This window comes from Scophthalmus maximus, chromosome 12, assembly GCF_022379125.1.
Source record: "Scophthalmus maximus strain ysfricsl-2021 chromosome 12, ASM2237912v1, whole genome shotgun sequence".
Classification (NCBI taxonomy): Eukaryota; Metazoa; Chordata; class Actinopteri; order Pleuronectiformes; family Scophthalmidae; genus Scophthalmus; species Scophthalmus maximus.
The window spans coordinates 21,528,030-21,551,288 of NC_061526.1; the positions used below are offsets into that span (position 1 = coordinate 21,528,030).

Here is a 23,259-nt window from a genome sequence, read left to right on the forward strand (position 1 = left end):
TACATGTTGCTTCCATTTCATTTTCCCCTGGTGGTCCCATTAGAGGGCACATCGGGGGCAGTGACCGCCATCTCTCACGTACAATGAGAGATGTTGGATCAGACGGGGCATATTGCCATTGGCGTTGAATGGCTCGCCGCTCGCGTTGAGAAAGCAATAAAAACACGATCCCAGCTTGACGTTCTGACGATGGCCTCTCCTCTGCAGCCGTACGGAAAACGTTCCGTTGCAGAGGAGAGGCTCGCTCGGCGCGGACAACCTTCTTGAATATTTAAAGCGGAGGGAGCGGTGCCTTGCTGGCTGCGCTGAAACTCGGAGGGTGCGCCGGCAGTCGCTCAAGGTCTCGGCGGCACCTCGTGTGTCCGGCCTCGAGTGTCTGCGATGGAGCGGCACAGCGTAGGCCAAATCGTTGTGTTCTTTCTTGTCACCAACAAGTCCAGAAGGACCCGTCTTTAATAACGCAATCCGACACGAGCTTCAATGTCTTTTTATGGTCGGGAAAAAAGGTTGAGAAATATGAAATAGTTACTTTTTTGAAAAATATTTTTAAAATATTAGAAGAGGTCAACATTTTTAACACACCAAATACGGACACACCCATCAAATATTGATGGAAATCATCATTTTAGAGATGTTGGGGTTGGTTGAGTGAATTCTAGGGGAATTTTTTGTCACATCCTAAAATATTTTGGCATAAAAAACAACTCTTGGATTTCCCGCAACTGAGATCCAAATGAAGATCTAAGATACCTTTATGAATTCCAAAAGGAAATCACGCTACACTAGTAAGATATATCTATAAAGAAATATGTGTAGGTCTGTCTCTGTCCAATCGTCTCCCCTGATATATGTGTTTAGATGGGATCATAGTGATATTTACTCCGGTGTCACCCCGCAGCATCTGCTAACTGAGGGAATGTGAACGTTCGTATTGACAGCAGCGGCGGCGGCGGGCTCGGCTCATCATTTATTCATCAGCTCCCCCTCTGCCCCGCCCTCCCTTCGGTCCCACGCTGTAAATATAACACGCTGCTTATCGAATATTCAAGATCTACGGTAGGGGAAATAATTGAGAAAGCAACAAATATCACACTGAGGCTTCGGTCCGTGCCCGTTGCGCTCATTATCTTCAGACGCCGAGTCAAAGTTTCTGCGCGTCGGGCTCTTTCAAAGCTTCTCGTCGTGAACGTTCGTCTTCATGGAGCCGGGTCTATTAAAGGTCACACTCTAAAACTCTTTACTTGAGGATTTAGCTGCTGCTTGCAGATAACGTTTCCCCATCATCATCATCATCATCATCATCATCATCCCGCCCGTGCTGGAGATGAAGGTATATAGCATCATCACACGGGCGGCAGTTCTTATTTATTTTTCTCCTCAAGCTCTGTGAGTGAGTGAGTCAGCATCCTTGTCAATCACAGCTCCGCTCCGCTCGTCTCTCCTGAGCGTGATGCACAACTGGCAGGATTTGCCTGGAAGCACGACTCTCCTGCAGACTCACACCTCCACCTCTTAAAAAATAAATAAATGAAAAGAATTAGCTGCTGCTATCATTTTGGCCCACAGTCGGCACCGCTCGGGGAGGAGAAGCCTCGTCCACCATTTCATTCGGAGTTCACCTCCCAGCCAAGGCTCCACCTGACAAATTGCACCGGCAGGCAGTTTGCCCAGGTAATGAGGAGCGCGGGGGGGATTAGTGGTCCGGCCGGTCATGGGCAGAAGAGTGCTCGAGAGATGCTCGGAGCAAGAACCTCAGCGCGGCCGAGTGGAATTTGATTCCTCCCACGGCTGGTTTGAATGGACTCTGAAATAATAATAAAAAAAAGCATTGACACTTCCTCAAAACTGGCCACAGAAGAAACCACCTGGGACAATGAACCTTTCACAAAGAAAAAAAAAATAGCTTGCAACAAACAAACGGGCTGTAGCTTTACCCCCCCCCCCCGTTCAATAGTCGACTCAGCGATCGAAACATCATCATTGTCCCGAACGGCAGCTCTGCTTTTGTCGAGGGAACGACACCGCTGCTCACAGCTGGGCGGCGGTCGGCGGCATCGAGGAATATCAGCGTCGCTCTCTCTTCACTGTGTGTGACTGAGTGACTGAGTGAGTGAGTGAGTGAGTGAGTGAGTGAGTGAGTGAGTGAGTGAGTGAGTGAGTGAGTGAGTGAGTGAGTGAGTGAGTGTGTGTGTGTGTGTGTGTGTGTGTGTGTGTGTGTGTGTGTGTGTGTGTGTGTGTGTGTGTGTGTGTGTGTGTGTGTGTGTGTGTGTGTGTGTGTGTGTGTGTGTGTGTGTGTGTGTGTGTGTGTGTGTGTGTGTGTGTGTGTGTGCGTGCGTGCGTGCGTGCACCTCACGCCACTCTCTGTACATCTGACTTGTAAGAACCACATCAGAGGTGAAAGTCCACTTAACCGCAGTCACGCAAGCCCCCCCACCCACCCCCCAACATCTGCAATCTCACCTTTTATTTATACGCCTCGTCTCTCCTCCTCCTCGTCCTCCTCTTCGCCGTCTCTCCGCGCGCCGAGCCGTATTTCTACAACAGTGCACTCGGCCATTTGCAGGTTTATTTACGAGAGCGGTGCCGGCAGGCAGAGTTTCCCGGGAATACAAATTCACCAGGTTGTGGGGTTTTTTTGAGAGATGGAGGAAAAGGAAATAAATATCATTGAATGGAGATGCTCTTTTTTTCAATGTTGTGCATTATTCAGTGTTGAGCATGTGTCACAGCACATATTATGCTTTTTCGATATTGATATTTGTGTATAGCTTATGGATGGTCGTCCGTAATCTGGATCGCAGCTTCTCCTGCTTCCAGGCTCAGACCAGCTAATCAACTCGTTCTTCTAGCTTCATATTTGACACAGAGAGTGGACTTGATCTTCTTATACATCAATTTCAACCGTGGCACTTCTTTAATCATAACGTGAACTTCAGCTTTAACTCATTTTTGAAAAGATGCTATTGTATTAGCTTGTTTGATGAAGAAATACATCATGTGTTCGTTATGAGGACAACGGCTATAAAAGTTCCACTATAAATCCAGCATCCACTGTCTTCATAAATCACGCTGCAGCTGGAGTCTAATAATTCTCCTGGTTATGGGGGGTGGGAGGGGGGGGGGCAGGAATCCGGCAGGTGTCCTGGATGCCACCATGCAGCGTTTGAAATGTTGTTTCAGTCGAGCCCGTAATCTCTCAAGGTCCTGACAGCGTTGGCCTTTAGGAAGAGAGGCGAGTCTTAAAAAAACAATTTTTCCTCGGGCCCCCCCCCGGGGTCTCAGCCTCTTTCTTTTACCTCGGCTCTGAGGGGGACGGCGGACTTTAAAGAACAGCTCCGGAGGGAGGGGTCTGCTGGAGGTTGATGCGTCTTTAAAGCTGATATGATGCAATTTGTACTATTATTCCTTTATGCTCTAAGTACGCGGAGGTGACTGCGATGCAGCTGCGTTCCCCAGGGAGGCGGGGGCCTCTTGGTCTGCTGCTACAGTGTCACGAGTTTGGGAAACGCAGCGAGGCAAAGGAAAGCACTCGTGTTCTGTGATGACACGAGAGCTCCCATTTACAAACGATTCCCGAGAGACTGAGCGAGCGAGTGCGATGATCACTGTGGGGAATATGGATCATTTTTCACGCGCAAAAGGATATTTGGCACGGCGTAATTATATTGTGATTAAAGCAATTTAACAGCTGAGAAAAAATAAAATCTTCAAGAAAATAATGAGAATATACCTCACAAGCCGTCTTTCTTCTCTCGTGCCGGTCCACCATACTTGTCGGTTCAGGCCTCCGTATAGCGATGACACCCTCATCTCCTGTTGCTATGGTAACGTCAGGGCCCCCTTGACCTGATCTCTTCCTCTGCAGATAATCCAGTTGTTAACTCGGCCATAAAACATAATGGACACATTTGTCCTGACAAGGTCGACCTCTTGACCTTCTTGACCCGTTCGCGTCTGGTCATAACACGTGGGAGGAGCTGAACTTTGGCCTGTGGATGTAATTAACGGTGTCATTTCATGTTGTTGTATAATTAGTCAGAAACTAAACTGTGTATATTTCCCATTTTAATCATGACAAATTGCCAAATTAGTTTTCACCACTTTACAATTTTCTATTTTTTAATTCCAGCCTGATTTCCCCTCAGAACTGAATCACAACAACGGACCTCAGACTTTATTTTTGTCAGAGCCTGAAAAAAAAAAAAACGGTGGAAAACACACAATGACATTCAAAGGACTCTGTCTCCTTTCAACAATGGGATTAGTATAAATGAAAAGGACATAATTGAGTTATCTCAGAATAATGCGATTAAAGTTCCGTCTGGTATTCTGTACACACGCGGTGTCTTCGATTCAGGGAGCAATCAAATCATCACGAACACATGGAGCTAAACGTTTAATCAGCATCTTTCTGCAATCTTCAGCTTTCGTGTCATCTGCCTTCAGAAAGTCTTTTGTACGAGACACGATCGTACACGTGGATCCGATAGAGGACTAGAACCACAAAAATTGTGTTCATAATGAGAATTAAATAATTCATTGTTCTGTCAATCAACTATTGGCTGACAACACTTTGTTCCAGTATTTTTCTGTATTCTGTATTTAAAAACCGAGCCCGTAATGAAGCAACAAATACAAACGTGCTCCCTTTTCAGTTTGCAATCGGACTCTGAACATGTCGACTGTCGCCATACACGGATTTGAAATGAGGCCCGATGCTCCCCCGTTGTCACACACCGTGACAGACGTCTGTGTTGACGCCTTTGCCCCAGTGTCGACGCGACCCGCCCCCCCAGACGCGTCTGTTCCTGCATTTTGCTTTATTTAGAAACCGAGGTGACGGGGACCAAAGGTTTTGACGTCTTCCTGAGCGACAGGCTGTCTCCCCCCCGTCAGACGGCCTGTTCATCGCGGCGCTGTCGACACACGGCTCAAGATTCCTGAATGTGAAATGTGTCTGTTTAGAGAAACAACAGTGTCTGTAGACCGCTTTTTTTTTAGGGGGGGGGGGCTGTAATTGGAGTGCAAACGTAGTTCAGGCGTAGTTAAATCTTTTGTGAGTGTCCATCTGCAGAAAGATGGAGTGAGACGGACAAAGAGGTCTGGCAGAGGAGGACAAGGCCCTGCGGTGGTGGTGGCTTTTCCCGATTATTTCAACTTCACGCGAACGCACCGCATGTGACTGGGATTTGTAGGAGGGGAAGCTGGTCCAGCTCAAATATATATTTTAATGTCTTAAAACCATCATATTGTTTTATTCCACTGCTTTTGGTTTTGGTTTTTTAAGAAGCTTTTGTATTTGACCTAAGTAACCGTATATTTAAGGGGGGAAATTATTTATCATGTGTTATCGAAGTATTGATTTAGAAGTTGGGGGGGAAAAGTATATTCATTCGACATATTTTTGCACCAAAATTTGTAAATATTGCACATCAAGCGGGTCTGCAATTATGACTAAGAATATTAAGGATTATTAACTAGAACCAATCCAACTGGCCTGATGTATTGGCTGATATGATTTGTTGTGATTGTCATAAATTGCAGAACATATATAGCAAGAAATGATAGTAAAGAAATGCCCAGGATGCAAGTAAATTAGAAATACTGATGTTTATTTTTCCCACTGCACAATGTCCCAATTATTGGTCATAATTCTCTAAATATCAAAACTACACCTCAGACATCTATAAGAAGTTGTTCTCTGTGACTCCGTCTCATCCTTTGTTACATATTCCCTCTGTTCTTATGAAGTTGCATTGCGCCACTGTACCATAAAACCACTGCGTTTCTGCCACAGTGTGCCGCGCGATGCTGACCCATGTTTGCCGTGTGTGTGTGTGTGCAGGAGTTCGCGGCGCTGACCAAGGAGCTGAATGCCTGCAGGGAGCAGCTGCTGGAGAAGGAGGAGGAGATCTCTGAGCTGAAAGCCGAGAGGAACAACACCCGGGTGAGGCCCGCGCAAAAAAAAAGATGGCCAAGTTGGCCAACAGTTAACACGATTCACCGAGGCTCCGGGGAAGGTTTTTGGCACAACAGCGACTTTAAAAAAGACGGAAGGAAAACGGGGGGGCAGACGAGTCATTTTCACTTCTCTCACTTTATTATCGCCTCCAAAAAAAATCCTCCGGTGGGAAATCACCGAGCGAAACTTTAATCAAGCCCAGTTTTTACAGTTTGGTAATGAATGTTCGAAGGCATGTGCGGACAGATGATGATGATGATGATGGTGATGATGATGATGGTGATGATGATGGTGAGGATGATGGTGAGGATGATGGTGACGATGATGACGGTGATGATGATGATGATGGTGATGATGGTGATGATGATGGTGATGATGATGGTGATGACGGTGATGACGGTGATGATGGCGATGATGATGATGATGATGGGGACACGGATCTCTCCCGTCTGCGTCCGCAGCTGCTGCTGGAACATCTGGAGTGCCTGGTGTCGCGACACGAGCGCTCCCTGCGCATGACGGTGGTCAAGCGGCAGGCCCAGTCGCCGTCGGGCGTGTCCAGCGAAGTCGAGGTCCTCAAAGCGCTCAAGTCCCTGTTCGAACACCACAAAGCCCTCGATGAGAAGGTGAGTCGTCGTCACGGTGTGCGCAGGTAGAATTAAGATTAATTCTGTTTTGAGGTACCTATTTATGTAGTTAATGAGGATGTCACTAGATGACAGATGTCCATCTAACCTGATGGATTGCAGTGTGGTGTTATCTGTGTTCTCGCGCTTCCATTTGCTGCCTTTGGCCTTCACATCGTCCCAAATCGGCATTTCACCTTCCTCCTCACACCCTGCGAAAATGTATGACCTTAGGCCCCCCGCCCCCCCCCCCCCCCCCCCCCCCCCCCCCCCCCCTGTTTGATTTCACCTCCGCCCCTCAATGTCTCCTGTAAAAGCCATCATGTCCACAGCCTGTCCACTGGCGAGGGGATACAATCTTTGTTATGGAGGTGAGGTGGGGGGGGCGGGGGGGAGCCAGACCCTGGCTTCTAAACTCCTAATCCAGGATCAACCTGCTCAGAGATCTGACGCCGGCGACGGCGCTCGGTCGCCATGCGGTGCGAGTAATTGCTCCATCACAACCCTGGAAGGAGGACGAACATCCTCCGAGCTTCTCGGAGTTCACGGGCGAAGAGAGAGGAGGGGACGGGGGCGCAGGAGGGGGGTCTCCTCCCTGCAACTCGTGCTTTAAAAAGCAATAAAAGCCTCACATCGCTGCTTTGAAGCCACCCCAAAGTATTATTGTGCGGCTAAGGGAGGAAGAGAGAGGGCAGCTCTTTCCTCTTTTTTTTTTTCTTTCTCTGCCGTCGAAGGTCTAGACTGGAATTTAAAGAGTGTGTGTGTGTGTGTGTGTGTGTGTGTCTGGTTGATCTTGTTTCCAGGTCAGGGAGAGACTACGGGTGTCGCTGGAGAGGGTGTCCGCCTTGGAGGATGAGCTCACCGCAGCCAATCAGGAGGTGAGATGTGCCACAGCCGCTCTGATGAACGTTATTACGTGGATGGATGGATAATAGTAATATTTCTTACAAAACTAAAGACTAAAGATTAATTTCTTATTAAGGAAATTCGATTTTCACACCAACTAACTTAAATGCGATGATGATTAGTTCAAGTAGCGGTAATAGTGACTGTAATACTACTACAAATACAACAAATAATCAAAAAAATCTAATTTTGTAACGGAATGGTCATGTATTGTATTTAAACTCTTCAGTCTACGATTGGAAACGTACGGAAATATGGAAACATGCTGTGTGAAGGGGATTTCAAGTACATTATTCATATTTCGTCACCTAGATCAACAGATCCGCACAAAAGAAGAGGGAGGAAAGCAAAATAGAAATCGCCCATCATTTTGTTACGGGGACCAGCTCAGTCTCACACTGTGCTCACATGCGAGGCGGAAGCTGAAGCGCTGACAGAAGAGCGCGGTCACTCCTCTCCCTCCTCCCGGTGGCCCCAACAACGCCACAAGTGCCAGAGAGCATCTCTCACGCTGGGACAAAAACCCCCTCAGGCTGCCACTTCACAGCCTGTCAGTCAGGCCAGTCTCACACTCGAGGTGTGCGGTGAGAACGTGAAAGACAAAAGGAGAGGAGGAGGAGGAGGAGGAGGAAGAGTGGACTAGCAGAAGGGAGTGATTGGATTGGTGTATATGTTAGAACGCAAAAGTCCGTTAGTCGGTGGTGAGTCGACTGGGAGGTGTGAGAGCTGGACAGATACGAAGACAGAGTGAAAAAACAGTTCCAAGACAACAACAGCCACGTCTGATGAAACCGGCGAACTTTGACGTTATGCAGTCAGAGGTGTTCAAGTGGCCGCGGGCTGGTAACTGCTGGTGATTGCAATTGCGAACGAACTGTAATTGCGTTGGAGTGAATCGTCTACTTACCGGGGATGATGGATTATTAATGAATATTAAGTCGCGCTGAGCACAGCAGCTTGTGCCCCGATTGAATCTCCGAACAATTATGACTGGACCGCATTTAAGTCTGTGGTTTAAAAGCTCTATTTCGTACGTTAACGCGATCGTTCTAGTGAAACTGCGCGTTTCCCACTGTTCCTACTCTTCATACGCCTTCAGCCTCACCATCCAAAATCAAGCCGGCGATCCACCGTGCCATCCCCCCCCCCCCCCCCCCCCCCCCCCCCCAAAAAGGAAGTTGACACTCGTGGTAGGGTCGCTGTTGACAGTTTAAACTGTCCGACGCCCACAAGTTTCAGGTTCCGGAAGGTTTCGCTTGTTCTGGAGAAGCGCCGGTGGCGGCACAAAGTCTCTGGGCCTTCGACTTGTTTATGATGGACGAGTCGCAGCCGTGCACGCCGTCCGCCCCCTCTCTCTTCTCGTGAGGGGAGCGAGGAGGTAATCACACGCTGTGTGGACGGGTCGTTGGCGGTGGTGAGACGAGGCACGAGGTCCACGGAACGCGATGATCATAGTGATCGTGTCCGTCCGTTTGTTCAAGTCAGGAATTCCCTGGAGGATGTTAACACTGTAATTTTCTGGTATTGCGTAAGAAGGAAACATGACTAGCGGATGTTGCGCGGCCACACTGAATCAGCAAGCAGGGAAACGTATTAGAAAACCATCTCAAAGTCCGCTCCTGTCTTTTCACCCAACATCAGCTCTGTGTGTTTCCACTTGTGTTTTCTGACTCTTATCGAAAGTCGCTGTGTAACTTCAAGTTCTCACATTGTTGCTCCCTTTTTTTTTCCTCCCCCCTCCGTCCTGCAGATTGTGGCCTTACGGGAACAGAATGCCCACATCCAGAGGAAGGTGGCGTCCGGCGACGGAGGAGAGGACATCCTGGACGGGAGCGAAGCTCAGCAGAAGGTCCACGGCAAGGTGAGCCACCGGAGACGACGTTATTCATCGAACGGCCGCCGATGCGACGGGATGAGGAGGAGAAAATGCCGCTCCTCCTCATCCCGTGGAGCTTTATCTCAGACCTGGATCCTCCTGATAAGCGGCTAATGCACAGTGACAGACGAGGGCCTGTCTTTTCATCTCCACCACTGGACTGGTCACTGGATTAGTGTCAGTGCCAGCCCGTCACTCCCAGAGCACAACGCACCGACATGCCCCAGGCCTGAGGAGCTTTTTGAGTTTTTCTCTGTTCACGCCGTGAGCGTGTCCAAGATGTTGTCGTTGGAATAAAAAGATGGATGATTTAAACTCTCCCGGTCCTGAAACAACACACGCCCTCATGTTGTTGTCGTTGTGAAAAGAGCGGCAATAATCATCCGAGGGTCTGTGTTTCTCTGTGTAAGTCCGGCCCCCTCCTCCTCCTCCTCATTAATCTACCTCACGCCGACGATGACGCCCAATCGTGTAACAGATGCCAAAAGTGTCAAAGCGATTTCTTTCGACGGATTCTGAAGTGATTCTTCTCACTCGCTCTTTGTCACCATCCACACTAAGTCAAGGCAGGCCGGGGGAGCTGAGCCAAAGCCTGCAGCTCCTGAACCGGTGTTTTCACTCTCAGAAGGAGACATCTTGGCTGAAGTAGGAAGCGCGGCCGATTTCTCAAGGTCCACTTCAGCGCACGACAGGAAAACCAGCAGATTGTTATTCATCATCTGGCTCATTTTCAATCGTGATGATGTCTCTTTATATTCCTCCCGAACGTGTCTTTCTGTAATAGTTTTTATTTTGCCATGCGAGTAAGTGTCCATGAGGTCAAAACACTTTAAGAAATCGGAACAAAACAAAAAACCTCTTTACGCTTAAACAAACAGGATGTAACATGTTAACTCATGAGCTTTAGTGATGATGGTTTGGTTCCTTCAAGTGTGCCGTATCCCAAGTTATGAATTCTCTGGGTCAAATGTTATGATTTTTTTTCCATAATGTCACTATTCCACGTCTCCAAAAAGAGATGATATTGATATTTTTTGTGGTCGTCGTCATCACCCCCCCCCCCCCCCCCCCCCCCCCCCCCCCGTCTTGCAGCGCCTGTCGAACGGCTCCCTGGAGTCGGCCCACGAGGCGAGCCAGGTGGTGGAGCTGCAGGACCTGCTGGAGAAGCAGAACTACGAGCTGGCCCAGATGAAGGAGCGCATGTCCTCGCTCTCGTCCCGCGTGTCCGAGGTGGAGCAGGAGCTGGAGACGGCCCGCAAGGACCTCATCAAGTCGGAGGAGATGAACAACAAGTACCAGAGGGACATCAAAGAGGTTACAGCGTGCACACACACACACGGAGACACACACACACACACACACACACACACACACACACGGACATACACTGGGGAACCGGGAGAAGCATGCACACACATATTTGCAAGGGGAATATCAGTTCGCAAGAGAGACATCAAAGAAAGCGGCAGCGGACAAAAAAAAAGAAGAAAAAAAAGCTTCTATTAGCATCCACGCTCTCCCCTCCATCTGTATGACAGAGCGAGCGAATCCCATGAACCCACCGCGTTGATTGCCACACGCAGGCAACCACGGCAGGTTGCAGCACGCAAACACTTCTCGAGCACACCGTTGTTTATCCGTCTCCTCCCGTCACTAGCCGCTCCTTAAAAAAAGTCAAGATGGAGCGCGGAGGGACGCGTGCGGAGGGACGCGTGCGGAGAGGCACAAAAGCAGCGCCACTCGTCCTGGACGAATATGAACGTTTGTGGTCTTAAACACGCAATTAAGGGGCCCGATCATAAGCCTACTCGGTGTGTATATATATATATATAAATATCTATGTGAGGTGAATGCCAGTGAAGTGGTCTGGATACATCCATATATATATATATATATATATATATATATATATATATATATATATATGAGCTGATCTTCCGACAGCCCCTCAGCGGAAATTGCTATTGATTGCCAGCGACGCGGGGCCCGGCCGGTGATTGTGGCCTTATCAGGGCGGCTGCATGTTATTACCCTTCAACTGAGAGCAGCAGCAGTTTATTCAGCTCTCTCTTTCTTCGTGTGTGTATTTGTGTGTGTGTGTGTGTGTGTGTGTGTGTGTGTGTGTGTGTGTGTGTGTGTGTGTGTGTGTGTGTGTGTGTGTGTGTGTGTGTGTGTGTGTGTGTGTGTGTGTGTGTGTGTGTGTGTGTGTGTGTGTGTGTGGTTTCTAAAAACCACACGTGCTCGCATGAGGGTTTCTTCGTCTGGAGTTATTCTTCCATACAGGAAATTAACTCTCAGAGATACTGTCGCTGCCAATCGGAGCGGAGGGTTTCGGGCGGCGTGTTTGGACTTGTTGCGAGGGGCGATGTTGTTTTTTCGTGTTTTGCAGTTTGACCTGCTCCTCCCGCAGATCATTTTCCGAAGACGCGGCGCCAGTTTGATTTTGTCAAACTCGCAGCTCACGTCGCTGCGGTGGTCCATAACTGTGACAGTCGGACACGGGATGATGAACTACGATGATTGTTTGAGTCACGCGCGTTTACACAAACGGGAAAGGTTCTGGAAAAAGCGTCCGGACCTCGGTGCACGTGTGAAAGCATCTGAATTTTCATTGTAAAAAGAGGCTGCTGCTTTAATTTCAGCAAATTATTGTACTAATATCTTCTCATATTTCACTTTACACCGTTGTGAGAACACTTTGTGCACTTGTTATATGAATGTCTGTATTAATTGCAGTTTGATACGTTCGTCGTGATATGAATCAAGCCTTTGCAGATATGAAATTGCAAAATTTAACGTTTTTGAAACCATGTAATTGTTTGATTTGTTCTGCACCCCGGGCTGGTCTGACTTTGTGTCCGTGTGTGTCCGTGTGTCTCCGTGTGTGTGTGTGTGTGTGTGTGTGTGTGTGTGTGTGTGTGTGTGTGTGTGTGTCCGTGTGTGTGTGTGTCTCCGTGTGTGTGTGTGTGTGCGTGTGCGTGCGTGTGTGTGTGTGACAGGCCATGTGTCAGAAGGAGGACATGGAGGAGCGGATCGTCACGCTGGAGAAGCGCTACCTGAGCGCCCAGCGAGAGTCCACCTCGGTGCACGACATCAACGACAAGCTGGAGAACGAGCTGGCCAACAAGGAGGCGTTCCTCCGACAGGTCGGTGACGTGATAATCCGAGAGACGTGATCATCTTTTTTTTTTTGTCTGTTCTTGTCGGAGAGATTTTTCTCTGAGAACTCCAGTGAAAGTTAATTTCTCAGGGTCGATATTTCAATCGGCTAAGCTGGATTCCGGAGACGAGTGACCGGCGCAGGCAGCTGGTTTCGTAAGACACTGTGTCTCCTTGTCAGTCAACGGAGCCCTTCAGAGGTTCGGAACCTCTTGACATTGTGTCAGATAATGTCAGAGGAAATTACCAGCGGTGGGGGGGGGGGGGACTCTGATGATTTCACTCAAATGTTTACTCTGAGCAGACGCACGTGGCTCAATGTCATCCTGGTAATTGATGTGATGCTTGAACAACGTGATCAAACGATGGTGCGGATTTATTCTCCCTGTGATGATTTTTCCTTTTCTTCTTTTCTGCGATTCATCGCGGCCAATTAGATGAATTGCCTCGGCCGTACGAGACTTGAGTGACATTTCTTCCGTGAGCGCAGGCTCGACGCACCAGCCGAGCTCTGGAGGGAGAGAAAGAACGAATCTCATATTGATACGAGCGGAAGAAAAACGCAGGAGAGGAAGTTGACGCCGAGCAAAACTTCTCTGATAAATATCAACATCTCCCCTTTTTTGTCTTGGACACAGACGACTATTAAGAGATGAAGATCAAGAGCTCGTACAGAAATAACACATCAAGCCTTTGGATTTCTTTAGCTCCTGCCATCTCACACACACACACACACACACACACACACACACACGCGATTCTTAGTCGGTTTGTTTGGTGAGTTGACTTTGCTGTCGTGCCAGAATATGAACTCCCGTTTTCGGGATCTGGCTGCTCACGTTTGAAGATGCTACACAGGCGAGATGAGACGAGTAAAGGACAACGCGACATAAAACGCACCGTCATGCTCACACACACACAACGCAGCTCCAGCCCTCCCCAGTCTAATTATTGAATACTGAGCTGCCAGGTCCCCGATTGCTCGAGGGAGCCGAGCATCTGTCGCCCGATGAAGGGGAAGAGAAAAAAAAACACAGAGTCTTAACAACTGATCGCAGCCCACGAGCCGGGCAGGGAGAGGAGTCTTTGACACGCAAGGCACTGTCTCCTTTGCAATGTGACGGCGAGTCGCTGTGTCTGAACGTCGAAATCAGGGCAACTGCCAATTTTTAAATAAAAGGCGAGTGCAGAGCTGCTGCCATTCTGACTCCTCCTGGTGCTATTTTGAGTTGAGGCGTCCTGCCAGAGCCTCCGACAGCTAAAGACGGAGAGCTGTGGGGGGGGTTTTTCTATTCTCTACCAGGATGCGAAGCTCGGCTGACATGAGCAGGAAAAGAGGGGCAGAGATTCACGTTCAGAGAAAAAGCCCTTGCTCTGTGGTTGTTACCTTGTATTGTATATTCACTGATTTGCACTTTTTCTCTTTTTACTGTAGCTCCCGTTTGCTGTTGTTGTAATAGCATAGTTTTTCATCAGTACAATTCATAAAAAGTAACTGACTCAAAGGATTAAGATTCAATTTTAGGTGGTGAGACGTGTTCAGAAACATTTCATAACAGTTTTTAATCTTGGGGGAAAAAAAGCAGTTTTGCTCCAAATTCGCTGTTTGATTGACACAAATTCCTGTTAACACACCATTAAACTAATTTGCTCATTCATTTATGGTTCTGTGCGACCAATGCCGTGTTTTTGGGGGAGCAAAATTGAAAATCACATCACGATATATGAGCCGATATTCTAACGTAACGTACAGAAAATAGGTTTTTTCTGTTTGTTTTTTTCTAAAATTGTGACGCACATAATGGCTGCCAGCTTAGCCCCAACAAGCATGCAGGCTGGGACTGTCGTTAATAATATAATATTTAGTCCGTATAATATACTGTTTGCAGGAAGTGTTTCACTTGAGCAGCGGCGTGACATTGAACCAGAGACTCACACAGCTGCAGAAGTTTGTCGATGACAACTACCCTCTCTGTTTTTAGTCCACACCACTTTTAACGTGAGGGGTATTTAACTGTACGTCCCAAAAAAAAAGATGCCCTTTGGTTCGTACGCAGATGGAGGAGAAGAACCGGCAGCTCCAGGAGCGGCTGGAGCTCGCCGAGCAGAAGCTGCAGCAGACCATGAGGAAGGCGGAGACGCTGCCCGAGGTGGAGGCCGAGCTCGCGCAGAGGATAGCGGCCCTCACCAAGGTAGGAAGAAACACACACACACACACACACACACACACACACACACACTCACACACTTCAACACACGTGATGTTGACACATTGTGACAGATGCCCTTCGTCTCTACATGTGTTTCCTATGTGTGTGAGTGTGCACAACGGTGTCATGTGGTGACGTTTCTTCCACGTGTCCCTCTCCTCTCCCTCGGCCGACATAGTCTGACTCCAGCTCCTCTTCCTCCCCCGATGATTATCACTTTGTTATGGAAGCTAAACTCCAAGACATGAGCTCCATTCTTAGGAAGGTAGTCCCCACAGGGCATCACAGCTGCCGCTGCTGCTGCCGACTCCCGTAGAGAGCAGATTTTTTTCCATTCATTTCCTTTAATGGAGTGTTATTTCTGTGTGGCCAAGCGTCGTTCACTTGGGGTTCTGCTCTGGCTGTTCGGCCACCACAGGACAGCTGCATGGCTCTTCTGGCTGGAGCTCATTCTTGGCAGTGCTGGAGCCGGCTCTTCCTCCTCTTTTCATCCTGTCCTTCTTATGGTGGCCTCGTTCTCCATCTTTCTTCTCGTCACTCTTTGTTTCAAACCAGCTCTCTCTCTCTCTCTCTCTCTCTCTCTCTCTCTCTCTCTCTCTCTCTCTCTCTCTCTCTCTCTCTCTCTCTCTCTCTCCAATTACGCTTCGAAACAATAGATCTCCATCATTTTGCGTTTGGGGTTAGAGGCTTTGGCTTTGTGTTGTTGCCACTGCTTTTTTTGTCGTCGTTGTTGCTGCTGTTGTTGTTGTCGTCGTCGTCGTTGTTGCCCTCCTTGGCCGACAAACAAGGCAGATCATCGCGCACCTCTTCTTCTCTTTTTCTTTTTTTGTGCTGTTCTATGCTGTGATCCATGCGTAGGCGGAGGAGCGTCACGGGAGCATCGAGGAGCGGATGAGGCACTTGGAATGCCAGCTGGAGGAGAAGAACCAGGAGCTGCTGAGGGTGAGTCACCCTCGCGGAGGCGACCGCCCGGGCGGCCACTCGCTGGCGACTTGGTTGGCATGGCATCACCTGACGATACTTGAACCAACATCATTTGTTTGTTGTTCATTTTATCACACTTCACAGTATCATCCCCAAAAAATGCCACACATGCCCAATTTGAGAGAAAGAAGAATATGAATTTGACCTCATAGTTTGTTTGTTTTTTCTCCAAGGAGGCCCCCAAAGAATTATATACCAATATGCAAAAACAAATTCTGGAGATTTAACAAATATTAAAATAAATCTGCAGCACTTGTTGCCACATTGTTTTCCCCTTTCTATTTTAGTTGACACATCTCACTGTGAAATGTTCTTCCTCCAGGCTCGCCAGAGAGAAAAGATGAACGAAGAGCACAACAAGCGGCTGTCGGACACGGTGGACCGGCTCCTCACGGAATCCAACGAGCGTCTCCAGCTCCACCTGAAGGAGAGGATGGCCGCTCTGGAGGAGAAGGTTGGATATGGAAAAAACAATCACGAAGCTTTAAAAAGAAAAAAAAAAATAAGATGTCAGCGATGGGATTTTTTCTAAACTCTTTTTCCCGCTTCTCTTTGCAGAACGTGTTGATTCAAGACTCGGAGGGCTACAGGAAACAGTACGAGGACTCCATCCACGAAAAAGTAGGTCGCAGGGCTCAAGAAAAAGGATGATGGCTTTAGGTTTGCATTAATGAAGTATTTAATAATAAGGAAATAATGAGGTTAGTTCTTTGCATTAGTTTACATTTTTTATAAACCCCGTCGGCAGTTGAATATTCATAAGCCCCCCCCGCGTGGGCTGGAGGATAATGAGTGGGAATTTCATAAGCCGCGTCGAAAAAAACACTAGAAAGTATCCGTCGCTTCGTATTTGGCCGTTCAGCCGCGCCACTTTAACCAGCCACTGTGTCTCTGAGCCACGACTCTCCACCGCGTTGACACGCGCTGATGACGACTGCGGGATTAAGATGATTTGCCGGGATCTTCATTCTTTGGGCGTGTTGATATCACACACAAACACAAACACACACACACACACACGAGTCCGGTAACGACGTTGTTGTCAAATTGTTCTGTCCAGACCCATCTGGCCGAGGAGCTTGAGAAGCTGAGGTCCGAGCTCGACCAATTCAGACTGAGGGCAGGCTCCCTCACGGAACCCACCCTGTCAAGGTAGGTCGGCCGTGTGTGTGTGTGTGTGTGTGTGTGTGTGTGTGTGTGTGTGTGTGTGTGTGTGTGTGTGTGTGTGTGTGTGTGTGTGTGTGTGTGTGTGTGTGTGTGTGTGTGTGTGTGTGTGTGTGTGTGTGTGTGTGTGTGTGTGTGTGTGTGTGTGTGTGTGTGTATTCCAGTGTGAACTACACTTTATGGGTTGTTGCACTCCAGTAACATTTTTATAATGAAATATATGACTTAAGACCACTGGACCCTAAAACTCTCTCCTGCACGATGAAAACTGGGGCTGATTTACAACTCAATATTGTTGCTTCAGGTTGTGACGTCTTGTGAAATCTGATATACGGCACCCCCAGCCTGTATTTAAAGATGGACGACGCGTCTCCACTTCCTTTCGTTGCCAAAATGTCCTGGATAGCGGACGCGGCCATCTTGTGCCTCTGACATCATTTTGTCCGGGGCAGTAGTGATCCTGGAGTGGAGCCGTGACATCGAGGTCTTGTCGACCAATAATGAGTCGATCATGGCGTTTCATCCTGTTCTCGTAGCATCAAAATACTAATTAAAACCAAACTTAATCAGAAACATGTGAACATGGAGTGAGTTCTACCTAAAATGACAGAAACCATCTTTGGAACAAAACGGCGGAGTTTACGACTCATACTGAGGCCAGCCACCAGGGGGCGATCCAGATGTTTTTGGCATCACACTGCAGGGGCATGGGGGGGTTTAGTGAACTGTCAGTTGTTTTATTAATAATAATAATTTACGGCAACAGTATAACTTGTATTTATTTCGTAACAGCTGTTGCAAAATTGCTTCTCAAAGGAGGACAAATGAAAACAAGTATCCGTCCCTTTGTACCAAAATGTAATGAGTTCTTTTGTGGTCCGTCCCCCCGTCCCCCCCGTCCTCCAATTTTCCTGTAAATCAGTTCAGTAGTTTTTGCGTAATCCTGCTGACAAACAGGCAAACATAATCTCTTTATCGGACGTAATTAAAGACGACAATTTCGATGAGTACAACCAATGTAACCTAAGTGTGTAACACAGGAAACACAGATACTCTGTCTCCAGCAGCTCTCCCGGTTTCGTGTCCGTCACTGATGAAACAATGCGCTCTGCACTATTGTTAGAAACACTCATATCGCTGAGCGTCTATTCCTGGACGTCTTCCCCCTTCGTGCGGCGTGAAGCGCTAATATTACATTACGCTGACGCGTTCACCGCGGCGGCGGCGGCGGCCGCCGTAATCTCCACAGACAAACAGTTTGCAGGCCGTGGATAATAAGCTCTGATCCTTCGAGGAGTGCACGTTTTAATAGTCTCATCGCTGTGACTATTATGCACGCTTGAGTTGCCCGAACACAAGATTTGATTGGCTTACTGTCTGCACAACTGTGAGCATTACCATAACATTTGCTTCGGCTTCACGGCTCGCGCAGAAATCCCCGTTTAGGATTTGTATTACAGAGGCTCTGGATGTATTTTTATCTTCACTGCGTGAGACCCAGGATATGTCGGGGTGTTGTTTTGCATTATTCATAAAAGTTGCTCTCCCAGGTCTCATTTGGACGCGTCAACCGAGCTTCGGTTCTCTCTGGGGTCTCTGGCTGAAACGCAGTCGGACCACTACCGCTCAGCCAAGGTCATCCGCCGGCCGAGGAGAGGTCGAGTCGGCCTGCACGAAACCAAGGTGAGGCGGCCGGGCGGGCGAGTCCGTTGCGTTTCTGTCTCTCTTCTCTTTTCAATTTGAAAGTCTAGGGGGAAAAGACATTTTCGCGGGCTGGACCCTGAGGCTGTAACGCCAAGTGCTGGAATTAACCTTTGGTGAAAGTCGCTCAGATCCGATTTACGTCTCGTTCTTTGGTTCCTTTCAGGATCCTGCAATCCTGCTTCATGTTTTAATCCACTTTCCAGCTGAATTATAGTGTTAAGGAGATGAATTCATTCATTTCCGGGTGTCGCTTCTTTCTCTTTTTGGGGTGTGACCAGAGACGAAGTGCATCAGGGCTAACGTGGCTTTAATATATTGTTAACGGAAGACAGGTATTATCTCCGGGAGAGTACAGATGTGCTCCAGTCATCAGATAAAGCTTTGAAATGTAGCAGCCAGGTTTTTTTCCTTTTCTTTTCTTGTCTTTAATGGCCCGAGACAGTCGATTCGAGTAGAGTCTGGATTCATTTGAAATTCAACAAGGGTAAACACACACAGGCAACATGTTTTACATGTACTCAGAGTGATAATATCCCGCTTTTTCCCGCCCCCGTTGCAGGCGAAGTCGCTGGGCGAGCACGAGTGGCGCTCGCAGCAGCTCGGGGTCCTGGGCGGCCACCACTTCGAGAGCGACACCGAGATGTCGGACATCGACGACGACGACAGGGAGACGCTGTTCAGCTCCATGGACCTGCTCTCGCCCGGCGGCCACTCCGACGCACAAACCCTGGCCATGATGCTGCAGGAGCAGCTGGACGCCATCAACAAGGAGATTCGGTACCCGACGCGCGAGTTGCGGAATTCAAATTGAATATGAAAAGGGGCCGGATCGCCAGAGGTTTTTGATCCATAGAGAGCTGAGCCCCCTTTTTGTCTGTCTGCATATTACTTGAAATCTGTATTTTCAGTGTTAAATAATAGCCAAAAAACCCTGCAGGATTGTTATCAGTTTGACAAAGAGCCTCAGCTTTTCTTCCAAATATGCCAAAATATGGCTAAATATGCTGCTTCTTAACCAAACTGTCATGCGAACATTTGTAAAGCTCATCACTGAGTTGTCACTCTTCTCTTCGGCATGTCGGTAAATCACTTCTTATCGCCGAAGCCAAACTCCTCTCTCGCACTCGCAGAGTTTCGGGGGGGGGGTTATGCGATCTGCCTCCTGCTTGATAATGCTGTAATTATCTCGGAGCTGATATGTATTCATAACCCCGGGCTCGACTTCAGCGAGTTCTTTATTTCAAGGGGGCTCTTAATGGGCCTTTTGCTCTGCGCTAATTTACATAGACAAGAAGTGCCACATTTCTCTGAGGAGCGGGGCGTTAATTCAGACCCGGCGGCGGATAGCGATCGCGGAGCCGAGCTCTCGGATAATTACAGACTTTAGTCCCTGGGTGCGCTCGGAAACTAATGACCCGACTTTTAGCCTTTTTCTCTTCTCCGCACTTTGGACTTTAATGTCTTTGCCCTACACTTGTAGGTATTTACCGGAATTAGCTATGCAAAGCTCCGGAAATCCACCTCTGCGCGGAGAAGGCTGAACTCTCTGCAATGTGGGCTACCGATACCGACGCTCAGCTTATCAGTAATCCCGAGAGATTCGCCGACTTTGTGTGTAGTGGAGTCCACTTTTTTTATTTCTTATGATTGCAATTTGTCTCCCCAGGCTGATCCAGGAGGAGAAGGAGTCCACGGAGCTGCGGGCGGAGGAGATCGAGAACCGGGTGGCCAGCGTCAGCCTCGAGGGGCTCAACCTGGCCCGCATGCACCACCACGGAGCCTCCATCACTGCCTCGGCCACGGCCTCGTCCCTGGCCTCCTCGTCGCCGCCCAGCGGACACTCCACGCCCAAGCTCGACCCCCGCAGCCCCGCTCGGGACATGGAGCGCATGGGGGTCATGACCCTGGTACGTTGCGCGTCCTCCGCTCCGCCCCAGACGTTGCAGTCTGTAGGAGTTCTTGTCGACAGTTTTGATAGGCTATTAACAAACTAGTTTTTATTACGGCGACACACCTTTAGAGCCGAACCCCAGCACATAAAATGCCTCATCAAATCAGCAACAACATCAGCTGTTTGTGCCAATAACACTGTGCCACGATGACATGCGGCTGCGTGATCGTCGTCAATAATCCATCTGCAATCCACAGAAGTGCCGACGGAAATAAAACCAAATCGTCAATACGTCACCAGCGTGAGATGTGACACGCGTGATAATCATCTGTCTCCGGTTTTTGCATCTGTGACCGGCGGCAGGAGATGTACAGTCTTGAGTTTGCACTCTCCAGGAATTAGAGATGTGTTTTTAGCGATCGTTCCACGTTGAGATGTAGATATGTGAAGAGATGGCTCTGATATCAAACACATGGCCACTGCAGCTTCTGCCGCCAGTTGATGTTTGACGGTCGCTTCAGTGAGAAGCAAAACATTTTAAAAAAGAAAGTAAAGGGCATAGCAGATGGGACTTTATAGTATCTTTGCATGCTCGGCTGTATTATAGCTCAGAAGGGGACGTAAATTTTTGATGACTTATGCTGCATTGAATGTGCGTGCAGAGGAAAGTCGTGACAGCGACTGTCCAGCTCTGTCGGCGGTCGTGGTGTCAGAGGGGAGAGGGCTGGGGTGGGCGGCTGTTTACGGTGGCTCCTCTCCACGTGGACCCGAGGATTAAACGCTCCAGATGAGCCCATCGAGAGGGGGAAGACTACGAAGCTAAAGGAAATATTCACATTCACGTACGACCCAACCCAGGAGAGGCTGTGTCGCCTTTCATTATTATTCCATCCACAGGCTTCAAATAAAGGAATAAGTCTGTGATTTTTATGGATCGGCCAAAATGATTTGTTTACCAATCTGTGTGCGGGCGCATCGATCTGTGAATTGATGCTCCGGCATTAGGGAAAAGGCGTCGCGAGCGTCCAACGCTTTCATGCTATTCACACGAATGAGCCGCTGATCGCTCCTCTTGCGGCCGACGCCCCGGAGTTAATGTTCCTGTCCGCGCTTTAACCACGCGGGATATTGACGCTTGTGTCTTTTTTTCCTTTTTTTGTTTGTCGCCACCCACCAGCCCAGCGATCTGAGGAAGCACAGGAGAAAGGTAGGGATGTTTGAATGTGACAACGTTGAACCGCAAGTATTCTATCGGAGTTTTTCTACAGCCGAACGTAGGATACATTTTTAAAAAAAGATCTCGTCTAATGGTTTTTGTCCTCGCCCGTCAGATAGCAGCGGTGGAAGAGGATGGCCAGGACAAGGCCACCATCAAGTGCGAGACCTCCCCGCCTGCGACGCCGCGCACAGTCCGAATGACGCACACACTGCCAGCCTCCTCGCACAACGACGCAAGAGGGTAGGTGTCGGCTGGACGGACATCTCTCCACGGAGCGCGCGAGCGCGTCGGTGTCCAAAGTGTCAGCGGGGGTTTCGGTCGAACGTTGAGACTTCCGTCTGTGTGTCCTCAGGATCGTGGCCTCCCTGGAGGCGGAGGCCAGCGCCCTGAGCAGCGTGGCCAGCAGCCAGGACTCCCTGCACAAGCAGCCGAAGAAGAAGGGCATCAAGTCGTCCATCGGGCGGCTGTTCGGCAAGAAGGAGAAGGGCCGCATGGCCCACATGGCACACAGACACGTCATGGTGGACCCCCACGGTGAGCGGAGCTCGGAATGCTGTTTTGAAGCAGAGGAAATCGTAAAATCACGGACGAAACTTTCTCTTTTAGGTGTTGTTGAATGAATTTCACGTCGCCCTTGTGTTTTCCAGCGACCCTGATGGACCCCGACATGGCGGGCCAGGACATGGGGCTGGGCAAGCTGGGCACTCAGGCCGAGAAGGACCGCAGGTTGAAAAAGAAGTGAGTGCCACACCCGCCCTCCCTCCCCGTCGCTGGTCCATCAGAGCAGACGGTTCACCCCTGGCAGTCGTCCCTGACTATACGGCCACCAAAAAAAAACTGCTCGTTTGAACGCCCCGTGTTAAATTCACGGTCGTATTTTGGAGGAATAATTGTGTCTAGGAGTCGTCTGGCTTCAACGGCTACAGCGTCCACCTCCTGTGCCTACCTTTTAAACCTGTACCGTACGCTACTGTACTGTATATAAAACCATAACTGCACACTGAGAACAGGGGTCGATAGGAGAAGCTGCAGAGGCCGGATCAGCACCGCTGTATTCAGGCGCAAGAGCCACAGTCGGGACTATTGATCCGGGGCGAGGAAAAAGCCTATTAATCTCACAAAGCCACTTTGTCAATTTGAAAAGCTTCAGATGACTCTTCCCAAACCCCAGCCTCCCGTTAGACTTTGCCGCTGCCAGGTGGGGTGGGGAACACCCTCACCCCCCATATCGCAAATCAGATCTTCCAGCAAGCAGTGTTGCAGAATGTGTGTGTGTGAGCGAGTGTGTGTGCGCGCGCGTGTGCATTTGCCATGCCCCCAGTGCCAAACGATGGATGCCATTTGCTCGGACAGTGCACACGGAGTGTTGTCATGACGATTGACTCTGCCTCCCGTGGTAGTCGGTCCGACACGAGAGCTCACCGTTCCGCCGTGTGTTGACAAATGTTGTTGTTCTCTCCTCCACCGCACCGACTTCTTCATAGCAGTGGCCGGGGGATTAAGGCCACGCCCCCACGACCACCTCCACCGCGCATCACCTTGCATCTTGGCGCCTCCT

At 49.1% G+C, this 23,259-nt stretch overlaps 1 protein-coding gene across 9 annotated transcripts in view; it reads left to right on the forward strand.

Annotated features, from left to right (window-relative positions):
- The window catches only part of ppfia2 (PTPRF interacting protein alpha 2), a 104,760-nt gene that overhangs the window by 68,468 nt on the left and 13,033 nt on the right, over window positions 1-23,259 (forward strand). For 7 of the 9 annotated variants that reach the window (XR_004795652.2, XM_035647693.2, XM_035647643.2 and 4 more), the window contains exons 3-20: window positions 5,846-5,947; window positions 6,424-6,588; window positions 7,392-7,466; window positions 9,245-9,355; window positions 10,463-10,684; window positions 12,370-12,516; window positions 14,587-14,721; window positions 15,598-15,681; window positions 16,046-16,177; window positions 16,282-16,344; window positions 16,784-16,875; window positions 18,438-18,570; window positions 19,151-19,368; window positions 20,258-20,498; window positions 21,660-21,689; window positions 21,814-21,941; window positions 22,054-22,235; window positions 22,349-22,439. Coding sequence is in view for 8 of the 9 variants with exons in the window: in XM_035647693.2 (XP_035503586.1) it covers window positions 5,846-5,947; window positions 6,424-6,588; window positions 7,392-7,466; window positions 9,245-9,355; window positions 10,463-10,684; window positions 12,370-12,516; window positions 14,587-14,721; window positions 15,598-15,681; window positions 16,046-16,177; window positions 16,282-16,344; window positions 16,784-16,875; window positions 18,438-18,570; window positions 19,151-19,368; window positions 20,258-20,498; window positions 21,660-21,689; window positions 21,814-21,941; window positions 22,054-22,235; window positions 22,349-22,439 (2,351 nt within the window). In the remaining variant the exon portion in view is untranslated. The remainder of the gene's footprint in view (window positions 1-5,845; window positions 5,948-6,423; window positions 6,589-7,391; window positions 7,467-9,244; window positions 9,356-10,462; window positions 10,685-12,369; window positions 12,517-14,586; window positions 14,722-15,597; window positions 15,682-16,045; window positions 16,178-16,281; window positions 16,345-16,783; window positions 16,876-18,437; window positions 18,571-19,150; window positions 19,369-20,257; window positions 20,499-21,659; window positions 21,690-21,813; window positions 21,942-22,053; window positions 22,236-22,348; window positions 22,440-23,259) is intronic. The other 2 variants (XM_035647672.2, XM_035647727.2) reach the window with 1 other exon arrangement.